This window comes from Rissa tridactyla, chromosome 4 (genome assembly GCF_028500815.1).
Source record: "Rissa tridactyla isolate bRisTri1 chromosome 4, bRisTri1.patW.cur.20221130, whole genome shotgun sequence".
In the NCBI taxonomy this organism is placed as follows: domain Eukaryota; kingdom Metazoa; phylum Chordata; class Aves; order Charadriiformes; family Laridae; genus Rissa; species Rissa tridactyla.
In genome coordinates this window covers 12,669,901-12,685,163 of record NC_071469.1, presented here as the reverse complement: position 1 = coordinate 12,685,163, position 15,263 = coordinate 12,669,901, and the positions used below count along the sequence as shown (strand labels likewise).

General features: G+C 43.2%; 1 protein-coding gene across 4 annotated transcripts in view; it reads right to left on the bottom strand.

Moving 5' to 3' along the window:
* The window catches only part of SBF2 (SET binding factor 2), a 270,051-nt gene extending 260,876 nt beyond the window's left edge, over positions 1–9,175 (bottom strand). For all 4 annotated transcript variants that reach the window (XM_054200805.1, XM_054200806.1, XM_054200807.1 and 1 more), the window contains exon 1: positions 8,988–9,175. In XM_054200805.1, the coding sequence (XP_054056780.1) occupies positions 8,988–9,042 (55 nt within the window). In that variant the 5' untranslated portion in view covers positions 9,043–9,175. The remainder of the gene's footprint in view (positions 1–8,987) is intronic.
* Between the last annotated feature and the right edge of the window lie 6,088 nt (positions 9,176–15,263).

Genomic DNA, 15,263 nt, shown 5'->3' with positions numbered 1-15,263 from the left:
CCAGGAATTTCCAGAAGGACCCACCGCTTTACCAAATGAGCTTCCGAACTTCACAAAAGCCACCTCCGGAGTGTACTATCAGTTTTCAAAGCTGAGAAAGAAGAGGATATCAAGGGCAAACCCAGACCTTTCTACAGATACAATAACAACTTTCAATCAACCACATCAGAACCCACTACCAGCTGTTACAGGATCAGTACCGAGAGCTGCGTCCATCACTGAACAAAAAAAAAAACAGTGAAGAAAAAAAATTCTCACAAACTGAAGGTTCAAAGAACTTACCATCTGAAAGAGACTAGAAATAGATTAAATTATCAATATAATAAAGGAAAAAAAAAACAGTGGTTTTAAATCTGTGGTTTAGGAAGGAAAAGTATAATCAATTTTCCTTTTAAATTCTCTTTTAGAAATTCTAAGTTCTTCAAAAATATGACACCTACTCATCTCTTCACAAGTTGCCAATCAAGAAAAAAAATGAAATCTGTAACTTTTACTGGAATTATTTGTATTAATGTTATTTTTAAAATAGCATATAATAAAAATATAGAACAGTAACAGCTTAGTCATTCCACGAGCTCCGTAAAACTACTATCTATTTTTCTTGGAAATGAGACTAATTATGAAGAAACTGCTCTGCAGGAACAAAGCGTGTGGCTTTCTTCATTTTTTTTAAATGCAATTCAATTTGCATTTTTTATGAAAAGCAGCCTGTGTAACAGCATTCAAAATCACAGATTTCCTAATTTACTGTTTTTTAAAAAGTACAATACACCCATTCAACCACATTTCAAGAATTAAAAGTCCATTACAGTTGTACTTATGACATCTTGTCCTTTTGAAAAAGTCTTGAGTATTTTGTTAGTCATACAGTCAGCTAACATTTACTGCCACTTAGGAATTATATTTATAGTTCATAGAATAATAGTCAACAAAAAGGATGAGTGTCTGTATTTCTTTGTCCAAAACACAAATACATATGTTAAACGTACAAATTTAAAATATGAAGGAGTTTAATAATGCAGCAATCAAGCTAAACGGTTTATTGTGCTACAAGTGGTACAGTTATAAGAAACTAAGAAGAAACATGAGTATGATGCTTTTTAGACATGCAAATAGCTAACAGTCATAAGCATTACTAAGAGTGCTCTAACCTCTTATTCTATAACTATTTTCAATTATTTCTTCCTTAGCCAAACTAAATGTACCGTCTCAATTCTTAATATCCGTCTCTAGATCAATTATTTCAGAAAACTTCACACCAAATACTTTTTCTGTTTCTAAAAAATAAGACTGGAGAAAAGGACGTTTTTGCCTAAACTATATTTCTAGCAAACACCCTTTTAGGCCCAAAATTCATAGCAGGAATGAAACCTGGCCTCTGTAATTATGTGATGAACTGATATTTATTTAAAGATGAAAAACACAAGAAATCAGACTGACTGGACAAGAGGACTTCATCTCAGAAAATAACAGAGTAGATAAAAATGGCTAAACAGAGATTAAGAGAGAGAGAAGGGGGGGAAGGAGGGGGAAAAAAGAAAGACAGACACCAAGGTGAGAGATTCTTCTGGTGTAAAGCTAGAAAACCAAACTAGAAGACAGAAAGAGTTTTAAAATACCAGAATGTGTCAAACAGAGTAAGCAGGAAGAGTGGCCCCTGTCTTACAGAGCAAGGGTTCCCAAACCACAATGAAGAAATACGCCGCTCACTACAAAGCCTGAAGGGGATGCTGCCAACCGACAGCACTCAATACTCCTGGCATTAATATTTACAGCATCTGGCAAAAGTAGCTCAACAAGGCCCATTTTCCAAAGCACAATTTTCCACAACTGAAGTCAAGATTCTAGAAAGAGTCATCATTCCTTCGCATCCACAAGTATCTGAGAAATCCTCTGCCAGAATGCCTCATCTTCCTTCCAGTTGCTATTCCATTAGACCCAACATATAAGTCTACCATTTAAAAAGACGTTTCCAGTCTTTCTGAAGACCTATCCAAGTGTCAGATAGTGACTTTTCTGGGGCTTGCATTTTTAAATCCCAGTAAACAACATAAGAACCACATTAAAAGGACATTATTTATACCTTTTTTTTTTTTGTTTTGCCCCTCCTCCAATTTCTGAGTAATTGATTTTGTAACCCCAGTAACATTCCTTTGTCTCTTTTTATCCATGGAGGTCTCCCAGGGTCCAATGTGGTTTTGTATGCAGCTGTCCTGAATTTGTCTCCAGAACTATGATGATTTTGTATTTTCTGTATGTTGGTGTTCCTCTACTACAGCTACACAAAACCTCAGACTGTACTGTCACCAACTATGGTTTTGGCTGCAGTACTAACAGTCTGTTACCTATGCCCATTTTAGTGGAAATTTTGTGATTAGTTACATTGTTGTTACTTTGAGCACAAGACTACTACAAAGCAAAGAAAGAATTCAAACGTGTTCAACAATTCCATTTTTTTTTTTTGTATTATACAATTTGTAAAAGGCTGCAAATTGAGAATTGTAAACATTAGAGACACAGAATCATGATGTTATCTAGTCACTAACAGATAAGCAATAACAAGCATGTTCTTGGCTCACTGAGCAGGGATTTAGCTGCCAAATCCCAATCAACACTAATTGGATTGCCCTTGACTTCAGAATATACCACTGACACCAAAGGAATAATTTATTTCAACAAATACATATAACTGGAATACAATTAACAAGACACCAAGCAGAAGAAAATTAATCTCATCAATAAGGATAGTGTTCGAAATATATTTTTTTTTTCCCCACTGTATAAGCAAGAAGGCTGAAAATCTCATGTTACTGCAAAGGAGGAGTAAAAGAAGAGATGAATCAAAGGAAGACTTCTTAACTACCATTATATATTTGTATGATACAACTTTCATTGAGGTTTATCAAGGTTGAACAGCGAATCTACTGTTCCACATTTTGAAATGATTCCACAGTGACTGTGGTTTTCCTTTGTTTTTCACTTTGTAAGTACCAGTAGCTGGGAAGGTATTTTAAATTCATGTCAATGAACTACCATAGCAGTATAATTATCTTCCTCAGTGTTACAAGGCAAGACTATTACGTTTTGTGATATTGGAGGAGTTAAATGTCATTCTTGTTGTCCCCCCACTGAAAAATATGCTTGCGGTTATAGAAGGCCAGTGCTTAAATAGTATTAGGCTTGCATAACAAACTGTTTGCCATGAACATGCTGCAGTAAAAGTGTCTTTTTGTTAGATAATCGACAAAGTTAATCCAGGACAGAAAAGGGGAGAGAGAGTTTCTTTACTGCAATTTAGTCTTAAAATATCCCCAACGATATGAAATACTACTTCCCTCAACAGAATTTGGGTCCTCCTATTTTAGGATAAAGGAAGATATCTTACAGAATAAACATTCAGCCTCCATGAACATCTTGATTTAAACTGAAAGGCTGAGAAAAAATATTTTTATTGCTGTTGTTATTATGACAGCAAGACAAGTGAGCAAAGAGTTTCAAATCCCAGTTCTTTAGAGATATTCACGAGCAGACATTTGAGGGAATGAAGAGTTATAGTGATCTGTATTGATTTCAAGATTTACCCAAAATTAGCGAAAAACAGTGATCTGTAAATCAAAATAACAATAACTTTTTAGCCAACATTATATATTAGAAGAAACTGCCAGAAAACGTTTTAGGAAGACATACTACAAAAAAAAAAAACCCAGTGGTGTTGGGTTTTTTCCCTCCAAGCAGACTTTCAAGATAGCCTTATCTCACAAAAACAAAAAAAAAAACAACAACAAAACAAACCCACACACCACAAAAAACACACCACCTCCACATGCAATGGAAATACTCTTTTCTCATTCTGTTTCAGCATGGTATTGTGGAGACTGTTGTATTTGAAAATGAAACTGAGCAAAGATAAGGTCTGTAGAAAAAGATAATTTCTTACACTAGAGCAACTAATTTGTTTGGAAAAGTTTTTGGGCACCCGTGGCCTTCTCCAATCATAACCAACTACAGTAATCTCTTACCAATACACAGTAACTTATATATCTGTATTCTGCTTCTGTTCTGATAGTATACTTGATTTTTCATTAAATTACAGCTACAAGAATTCTTCTGCCACAAAAAGGATTTAGGTTTTATTGGGGGTTTTCTTCCCCTTTGAAATTTCCCTAGATTGCACTTGAATCAAATTAAGCCACAGCTCAGATAAGAAAGCCACTGAAATAGCTTCATTCCCTTCTTTTTCTACATTTTCTGTTTTGCAGAAATTGCATACCAAGACACCAAGAAATCATCCACTCCTTATATACACACTGGCCAAGAGGAATGCCCAACTATGAATATACAAGTACACCAAAAAAATCCTCATGATATTATATGCTATTTACCCCCCAAAATGAAAATAATATTCTTCACAGGCAAAACCTGCCCACAGAAAAAATAAAAGATTCAGACAGCTGCATTTAGGAACTTCTCCCACTCTATCACCAATCATTTGTCTGGTTTCAGCTTCATATCTTGGTGGATTTTATGTTAGACAAGAAAGGCTTCCCTGAAAAGTTGATAAAAATCAGAACAGAAACAACCACAACAGAGCCTACACATGTTATATCAGCATTTATCAGTTATGACAACAGCCAAATAAAACTGCTATACTGTTGCAAGCCTTCTGTCATACACATTGCAACTGCATACATAAGCAAGAACAAAAAAACATTAGCCTGTCTTCTTACAGCGAAGAAGCCTCGCAGAAAACATTCGCCCCACCTCACAGGTTTTCCAGAGTTAACTGCTGGGTACACAACAGCATCCTATAGGAAACCCATTACGGGTCTACGGACAAATTAATCAAATCGAGTATTTAGTTCTTTTTCTTTAACCTCACCTTTCAGTTGCTGAGCTATGGAAGACACAAAGCGTTCCCCTCTCTTACCTTTTTCAAGTATGTAAATTCCACAGATACATTTATGATTATGGCTTATACCAGCAAAAACAAAACCAAACCAAACAAAAAGTCACTTTCTCACGCCCTTCTGTAATCTTTGCAAACACCTTTGTTCTTCCTAAATCCCATCCACATTCCATTATGCAAACATATTAAATGGGAATTTTTGGTGAAGCACATCAAACACACTTCAAAAATCTATGGAAAAAGAAAATGGATATACAGTAAGGTCTTCCGGGATTTTCTCTAGCTTTTAACCCAGAGTGCCTAGCACCTTTGTTCCCTTCAGAGACTTCTGTAAATGCTTTTTGTAGCAAGTTACCTAACAGCTTCATACTGTGCTGATAAGTTTGAGAAAAATGTGGTTATCGACCTTAGCAAAGGTTCAGTTGAACGCCAAATAAACACGGTAAAGCAATCAACCTTGGTGTATCACTGAAATCGTTCACATTTCCACCATTAGAACTAAAACAAGGCCTTTTATTACATCGGAGGGATTTATTAAATCTGATTTCTCCAACTCTCTGAAGACACTAAACATGAACTTCCGATAGGAGCTACTGCTATCACAGTTCTTTATAGTGGCTCAGAACAAGTCTTCAAAACACACAACAGCAGTTAGAACTATGATATATTTAAGCTTACTTTTATGGTGAAAGACATAGACTAAGCACATTTTAAGCAGGAACACGTACAACTGTACCTGAAATACACAAAAAGCTAAGTGAACCAGATCATCCTTTACAACACAAAGACTTTTCCTTAACTTCCTATGTGCCTGAAAGCCTACTAACACCTGAAGTTGTCAAGAGCAAAGCTCATTCTGGACGCAGGCTGAATCTCCGTGCATCTTGCCAAGCACGAATAAACTGCCTATTATGCAGACTATTCAAAGGCACACATTACTTTCCTCAGAGCACATAGGCGACAAAGGCACTTGACAAACATCTTTGTGCCCAAGGTTCTAGGGCCATTTAAGTCTATATAAATTCAGGCTGCAGTGATCTGTCCTCCTTCTGCATGCTCCTGCTCCTCCTTTATGCCGATACCAGCATTCATCTGGTATCTTGGTGAGCCAACTCTGTTTGAAAGATTAGCAGGAAAGTAACCCAGAAAAAGAATAATACAGCAACACGGGCAAAATACTCAGGAAGAAGCGTCTTTCTGACAGGTCAGCATCCAAAAGCAAGCTGAAAATGAATGGAAGATTTAACGCAACAGGAATGACAGCACCAGGACTGCAGTAACATCAATTTACATAGGCCTAGACTGGAACAGGAATGAACTTTAAAATGTTTGACCCCTAAAGGATATTCTCTTCTGTTTATTTGAGGACAACAAAAACATTCGCTTCCCCTTAAGACCAACTATGTTGGATAAAAACTTGTTACACCAATAATAAAGTTTTCCTGCAACAAGAAAATCTAGAAATCTGCTCCTAAATTGCACAAGTGCACCAAACATGGCATTTCACATATTTATAGTGAATGTTTTTGAATAAAGCTAGATAATCTGCACAGGCAAGCATTATCTTTACCACATTTTCAGTATATTGCAGATATTGGCACACGTAAACAAATCCATATAACACACATGAAGTCAGCAGATGATGGCTGCCATAAAAAGATAGCAGAGGCAGCAGGGCTTTTCTGGGAGAATGGTCATTATTATAAACATCCTTTCTTATTAACCGCAAGTGCATATTATCCAAACTGCTGCTGACGTACAGGTTGGGGAAGAGGGGGAAGGTTACGGGATTTTTGTTTGCTTGTTTACACAAAGATATTCCACAGATTATTCCTGAAAAAACAAAAAACTATAAAATGCAATTACACTCAACACTAAAATCAAACATATTAAAAGCAAGCCAGAACCTTGCTGAAGATGGGAAAAAAAATAAAAATTAAAAGCTTCACGGGTAATAAGTCTACAATCTCAGAAATATTTGCCCCTGCTCTTTCATATAGAAGAAAGCATAATAAATGCATCAAAAAATTACGACTTTTACAAGAAAAAGAAAGGTCAGTACTCCATGTATTATGGGATCGCACGTGGGGGTAAAGGAATTTAGAAAACAATGCATGCCTAGTCTTCAACAGAATGTTGTTCCTTCAAGCATTTTCAGTATGAAGCATTAAAGTAGCAACGAGTAATTTAAATAATGAAGTCCAAATAGTTACTTTCTGGGCATGACCTTTTCAAATTAAGGTTCTGGTTCTGGAGTTATTTCTGAATCTGCTCAACTTCATCCATGCAAGCAATTCTACTAAACTTAATGAGACAATTTATGTACAGGAAGTTAAACACATACTTAAATGCTACAGATGAAGACCTTTTACAAACATAAAGCTTTCCAATGTCATCTGTGATTTTATTTCACATAGTGGCTATGTTAGATTGATTGTACCCTTTAAGAAGGCAGCCTACTTGCTTTGTCTCCTCCTAAAAAGCACCCCTGCATTTTTTGGTTGCTTCTTTGATTTGGGCTCTCTATTATTGTTGGGAAAAGCGTTCTAAACAGGAGAGAGGTGAAAGGAGAGGTCTTTATTTTTAACATAAAGTACTCTCCGTTTCACATGTCTTATAATTATGCCACTACTGTTAGGACAAATCTATTTCCAAATGGGGTTGGAGAGGGAACCACGCCATAATGGAATAATAGTACTGGTATAGTAAAATCCGTGAGACCCTTGGCAGACTTCTGTAAGCCACTGTGTCTTTAAACACGCAGATATAGTGATTTCTCCGAAAATTATATTTCTTTAAAAAAATGAAAGGATCTTACTCTAAGGGTTTATTAGCTACACTTTCAGAATGAACAAATACAGATTACACGCAATTGCTACTTCAAAGAATTACTCAGAGTAACAAAGTTGAGTGTTGTTTGGTTTATGCATAGTCAAATAAATTAGGGGACATTCAACTGTTTAAAATATTGTTTATTAATAACATACATTCAAAGGATCGTTTTGAAATACCCAGCACACACACCAGTTGACAATCACTTCATTTCCAAATCAGTTTATATACTGATTTAAGGTCTCTCCAGCAACAAATGTGATGTTATCATAACAGAAAGTTACATAACAGAAACCACTCTCTCTACTCACAAAGCGATAGCAGATAAAACCACTTCCCTTTCACCCGAGCAAACGGAAGACATCTCGATTCTCTAAGAAAAGCAGCCGTTCCTGAAGGGCCCACCAAGTGCCACCGCGCTTCCCCCGGTGTTACAGCGGCTAACACCTTTCCACCAGGCGGTAAAGCCGTAACCCCCCGCCCCGCCAAAACGGGCAAAGAGCCCCACTGCCTTCCAAGACCCCTCGGTCTTTGTTTTCCTTTCAGGGTGTACGTGCCTCAGCGAACACCACACAGGTGGGGGAACGGCAGCCAGCACCGCCTCTCCCTGCGGAGGCGCCTCGGGAAACCCGGGCGCCCAGCCGGCCTCCCCTCGGGCACCGGCCTCCCCTCGGGCACCGGCCTCCCCTCGGGCACCGGCCTCCCCTCGGGCACCGGCCGACAGCCGGTGCCCTGCACGCCCGTGGGCGACATTTTAAGCTGCCCCCGCTTTCTCGAAGGAACCGCTGCCCGTTTCCAACGCCCGAGGCGGCAGGGCAAGGCCGCGGGGTACGGCCCTGTCCGAGCACCGCCCGCCCGGCCCCGCACCGTGCCCCGCTCACGGCGGGGCCGGGTTAGCGGGGCTGCCAGGTGGGCCGAGACAGCCAGCCGCGAGGCGAAGCCTCTCGGCCTGGCCGGAGGTGCCAGGGCCCGGCGGTAGAGGAGCCCCTCCGCTTTCCCGCCGGCCTGCTCCGCCTCAGGAAAGGGGGATTAACCCTTCCCTCGCCCCCGCCGACCGCTACGCCCCTTGGCGGGGGTGAGGCCGGCCCCGCTGCCCTCAGCCGCCCTCCTCCCCGCGGCCGGTCTGCGCGGCAGTCTCCTCCTCCTGCGGCCCGACCGGAGGCGGGAGGGGGCCGGGGCCGGGCAGGAACGAGGGGAGGGGGGAAGAGGCCAGGCACCGCGGGGCAGCCCTGCGCGCAGCCACACCTACCTGTCTTCTCGTGGTCATAGCCCACCACGATGAAATAGTCGGCCAGCCTGGCCATGGCTGAGAGGAACCCGCCTCAGGCCCGACCACCCCTGCTGCGGCGGCGGCGGCGGCTCTCGGGAGGTTCAGCATCCTCCCCTCCGCGCCCGCCGCAAGAGAAGCGGCACCACCTCAGCCATGTTGGAGGCGCGGGCGCGCTGTGCGCCTGCGCGCCGCCCAGACCGCTGCGCCGTGACCCCGCCGGGCTGGGCGTGGGCTGAGGGCTCGCCGGCGGCTGAGGCGGCGCGGTCCGGCTTGCCCCGGGGGTCGCCGGTACAAAACCGGTCGCCTCGTTACGAAGCCCACCGCGTGGGGGTGGGGGAGTCTGCCCCTCTACTCCACTCTCCTGAGACCCCACCCGGAGTACTGACTGGGTCCAGCTCTGGGGCCCTCCAACATAAGAAGGACATGGACCTGTTGGAGCAGGTCCAGAAGAGGACCATGAGGATGATGAGAGGGCTGGAGCACCTCTCCTGTGAAGACAGGCTGAGGGTTGGGATTATTCAGCCTGAAGAAGAGAAGGCTCCAGGGAGACGTTATAGCAGCCTTCCAGTACCTAAAGGGGGCTACAGGAAAGATGGGGAGGGACTCTTGGTCAGGGAGTGTAGTGATAGGACAAGGGCTAATGGTTTTAAACTGAAAGAGGGTAGATTTAGATTAGATATTAGGAAGAAATTCTTTACTGTGATGGTGGTGAGGCACTGGCACAGGTTGCCCAGAGAAGTTGTGGATGCCCCATCCCTGGAAGTGTTCAAAGACAGGTTGGATGGGGCTTTGAGCAACCCAGTCTAGTGGGAGGTGGATGTTGGAACTAGATGATCTTTAAGGTCCCTTACAATTGTAACCATTCTGTGATTCTATGACATAACCCTCCTGGCCTCCGACATGCTGGTCTGGGCACAGATGGTGGCTGCCAGGACACTCTGCAAGGCAGCGGGGAGACTTTGTGTTGCTGTTTATGATGTACAGATGAGGCCAACACCTTTTGGACTCAAAGCCCAGTGGGTTCGCCAGGAGTCGCAGAGATGCTGGTGATAAACAGGGCTTCTGACAGTACAGCGCTTGGTTAACTAGCGGGGTCCACAAAAACAGTCTGATAAGCTTCCATGTACATCCTGTTTGACAGCACAGAGAGAACAAACAACACAAAGGACATCAGTCGCACTACAGTGAGGAGCCACAGCAGCTGTGGGTACGGGAGTGCATATGGAAATGCAGGAGATTCACTAGATTTGCTCCTGACAGTCCACCATCATGGAGCCAACAGTCACCAGTGATTTCAGGGAGACATTTCTGTTTCAAACATGCAATTCTTACACCTCCTGTTTGGCTGGGACACACCCATTAAGTGTCTTGCTGATAGTCCGGAGGCAAATTGGTCAGGAAGCTTCGAAAATCGATTACAGTGTTCTTGCTTGTGCCTTCTCAGCAGAGGGCAGCCATTGAAATCTCATTGGAGTAATCAACTTCGTGGCTTAACTGTTTCGAAGTCAGATGCCGTGTAGAAAGATCTAAACTTAATGAAATTTCTTGTTAACTTTAGGAGTAAAGAAAAATGCGTAATATATACATCAAAAAGATTGAATATACTTTTCAAGAAAGAGATGCGCTCTCTGAGGTCAGTCACTTCCTATACTAGGTAGGAGCTAGGAGAAGGAATACCTTTTTTGAGTTACACATAGGCATTTTAGTTCATGATCCTGTAGACTTTAATGACTGAAACCCACAAAGCTGTTTTCAAAACACTGGGCTTTTTGATTAAAAGCATTTCTGAAGTAGCAACAAAGGAATGCAAATCTTAATGAAGCCACACATTACCCCTGTGAGGTGGACAAGGATAAAGCTCATCACCATAACTCCTGAGGGGGGACACTGCAGTTGTTAAATCAAAGCACAAAGCCAAGACATGCAACAGTTTACAAAAGCAAGTGATAATGTTCTGTACAGCTAAACCTTGAGGGAAAGTTTAGAGACACTAAGAAATTACCTAATTTGGAGCTGAAATGAGGCTTCTGCAGTTATCGTATCTGCAGTCATAAAAAGATTCAATATGTAGTAACAAATCTCAGTACTTAAATCTCACTGCTCTTCTAAGCCAGTACCCGTAACAGGAAAATATCACCTAACACTTTTCCCAGGGCATTAACAAATACTGGATCAAGAGGAAGATGTTAGTTACTGATTCCCCAATAGTACTGGTGACCACTTTACAGCCTTGCTCCTTCTTTCATCTGGACCAATATAAGCATGGCATAAAAAGTGGCACGTCTTACGTACTCATGTAACAGGAGGGGCACTGTTCATCTGGGTTTGAACACAGTTGTGTACCTGCATGGACAGCAAAAGGAGTCAGTCGTCCATAACTTACTTCCTTAACTTCTCTTGAGTATAGAGCAATCTTACGTTCTTATAGGACAAATGAGGAAGTGGAGCAGACTGGTTGTTTGCTCACCTAAAATCTAATGCAAAGTAAACTGGACTTTCATCCAGACCACCAAAACCATAATTTCTTCTATTGCAGCAGAATAGCCTGGTTCCTCATGGGAGATGAAGAGGCTCACAGAGCAGCAGAGGACACCAAGGCCTAGGTCTCCAGAAGGACCAAGTAAGCAGACATGTGTTTGTCCCAGGGGAAGAACTGTGGGGCTGCAGCCACTCCAGGAGACTGAAAACACACAAGGGACAATGTTGCCACACTCAGACAAGACGTGAAAGTTCACAATACCTTCTACAGTCAACTCCTTCTTCAGGAAATATAAAGCTCACACTCTACCTGTAGTCCCTTAATCCAGTGTCACCCCACCCCATGCCAGAACAGGGAAGCAGCCATGACCCCAACCAAGATTTCCCATACCAATATGCATGCCACCCTCATTTAGGAGGCTTTGTTTGGTGTACTCAAACCCATCAGATGTAAGGCTCACCGAAATCACCTCCAATGGGACTACCAGAAATGGAATCACACGTTGTCACTGTGCCCTTGGCACAGACAAAGCTGGCTGAATGCATGCACTAACATAACAGCAAGGCTTTTCTGTGTGGAGCTTGACTGAGTTTTTATATCCCTCATGGGGTGTCATTCTTCTGTTAGTATCATCTTTCTGCTGATTTCATTCAGCCTGAAATATAACCAAGTCTACTCATACTCATGGCATATGAATTCAATACAATTTGTTTAAACACAAAATGAAACATGCAAAGACACTTCCACTGGCTTCAAACAACAGCTTTGTTACATAATCAGCACAGAATATTTGCCTCAGACTGACTCCCCATTGAAGCCTACAGATTTTAGACCTTTGCTTTTGGAATAAAACTCAGCCAGAATAAAATGCTGTACAAACAGCAACTAATCTTCACAATCTCCTTGCCAGAGCAGATACATATTGTAAAGTCTTTTGTACATATGGCAACACCAAGAGGTTGAATGACAAGCCCAAGATATAATCAGTAAGGAAATACAAGAGCTGGATGTTCCTCCAGGCCAGCTTCCCTGCAATGGAAGAGGCAGCATCCAGAGGAGACCCTACACTTCAGAGGACAGCCCGGTCTTGCTGAACTGAGTGGCATTGCCTCAGAATAATAGTTTGTGACTAATATTTTCATGGAACATTCTGTGTAACTTTTTTTGAAATGGAAATAATTCGCTATTTATGAAATATTTTTTTAAAGGGGTTGCTGTTACGTCACAGTACAAATTCAGTGAGTATTGCTCATTTCTAAGCTACAAAGGAATGCAAGTGCTTAGGAAGAACAGAATGAGCATCTGAACAAAGAACATGATGTTTTCTGTTACATTTAGACCAGCTTTACCTGCTGAAGCCCTTTCACAAATCACATCAGCAACAAATTGATAATTTATGTGCCAAAGTTTGCCACCTCATGAATTAGAATGAGCTGATTTTGTATCGCTGACAGTTATAGTCAGTATGGAAATCACATATGAGTTGTGTTACTACTATTGTTACTATTCCTAAACCAAAATAGGATTCTTTCTGCATTGTTTGCCTAAGAGTGGACAAAATGCACTTCCCGTTTAGCCAAGGATTTTAATGAGGGATTTTCCAGCATTTGGGGAAATGTGTGATTTTTTTTACTGGAACAGGAGACTTAATCAAAGCAATGCTAATCACACAAAATCCTCCCTTCTCATTCGGAAAAGTTAGATTCAGTTTCAACTTCTGCTGATCAAGGAAATGCTTGAACTCGCTCGAGGCTGAGCTGCCTCATGAGGTCTCTCAAATCCGGTCATCCTGGCCTGATGCAGTTGTGCAGCTCTGGTCATGATACAGTCCCGTTCTAGACCACTCGTTTTCCCATTTCTTCCTCACCGAGTTTACACCCCAAGCCCCTCGCTCTGTGCATTTCTGCTCCGGAGCATGGTCTGTGGGGAGGGCAGCGGGACTGCTGCTCGTCGGAGCTGCCCGAGCTGGCGGGCGGAAGGGACGAGGAAGAGCCCGGGGCTGGCCGGCTCCTACGGCTCTCCCGGCCCGGGGCAGCCGCCGCGCTGCCCCTGTGGCTCTCGTCGCCCCCGGAGCCGCCCTCGTCGCCGCCGCCTCCCGCCCCGCGCTCCGGCCGGGCAGGTGCGGCGGAGGAGCGGGTCTGGGCTAGCCCCGACGGCCAGCTCACGAACGGGAAAACTGGCTCGCCCCGCGGGAGCCGCGCCGGCGGCTCGGGGCAGAAAGGCTTCCCCGAGGATGCGAAGGGGAACAGCTACAGTGATGCTGACTCTCCCTGCCGGCGGGTGCCTTGAGGGACGGAGGGGCGGCAGCCGGACGGGGTGGCGGCTCCCCGGCCAGCCTGCCCCCGTACAGGTAGATGCCGGAGGCAGAAGCCTCCAGATGCCTGGACGCTGCTGGCCAGGGAGGGAGGGAGCACCTTAGACCGAGTCAGCCGTGCACAGGAAAGTTTCCGTCATCCTCTTGCACATACCTCTCCGGGGTGTTGTTATATACCGCGGTTATCTCGAAAGGCAGAGTCACAAGTACATACTCACCTGATTTTTGAAACACTTTGCTTGGGGCAAGATGCGAAAGAAACATCTCGCACACACCAGCCTATTCCTTCGTCCCTCACTCGCACACACCAGCCTATTCCTTCGTCCCTCACTAGCATCTCGCTGGAAAGGGGACCCGGACGCCCCAGGGCACAGGTCTCCTGGGGCATTTCCCTCAGTTCCGCTGAATTGGCATTGCGACGAGCAAGAAAAGAAACAGTCCATCTGGTGCTGGCTTCCAGAACCCCCTGCGAAGCCGGACCTCTGCAATTCTGAAGCGTCACAGAGCAAAGATGTTTAAGACTGTAAAAAAAAAAAGCCAAAAGGTGGGCAGACTAAGGGTTTGCTGATGGCCAGGCGGGAGAATGCTGTTATAGAGACCTTGATCCTGCAGCGGTTTAGCTTTGTAACCGGGGAAGTAAGTGCCCTCACGTATATAAAGGTTTGTGGATTGGCGCTAAAACGACGCACAGCAAGTCTTCCCTAACCTCAAGCGTTTCAGTGACCCTGTGTTTGCCCCAAAGCAATGCCGCTTCCTTTGTTCAAAGGTACACAAATGCGCTCTAACCTGCGTCTTCCAAAATCATTTAAATTGTGATTTATTTGAATCGATCAACTAAATCAAGTACATTTTATAAGATAAAAAATGCACACAGGTTGAGTCATAAATATTAATGATGTCTGATTTGTCACCTCCTTACTTATGTAAAGAAAGCTGGCCTTCATTACAATTACTCATTATAATTCACGTTGTCCAAATATGGGTTTATTTTTGGAACTTTGGTATTTGATGGTTTTGCACGGATTTTCAAATTGCTCGGGTCTAGTTCCTACTCCCCTGCTCCCACCCACCTGAAGTTAAGATCCCTGGTATGAAAAATTATACTACAGACCGTGTAAACATAATTACATATCGGCAGTTAAAAAGTCTGTCCCCGGTAAAACAGACTGAGGGGTTTATCAGATTTTGCAAGTTACGCCGTTACTCGGAATCCACACTTAAAAGCTGTCGTTATAATTATCAAAATGCCAAGGGGGTTGCTTAAGATAATTTTCAATAATCCTCTTATTTTTTACCCTAGTATGGGTTGCCCCCAGTCCACGCTAGAATGATTAAGAAGTGCTTGGGATGTGGGGGTGGGGGTAAGTGTCAAAGAAAAATCGCCCAGCCACGCCAAGGTCCACCCACTTCCCCCGCGCTGCTCTATAAAAGGGAGCGGTGGAGCGCAGCTCGGCAGTGGTTA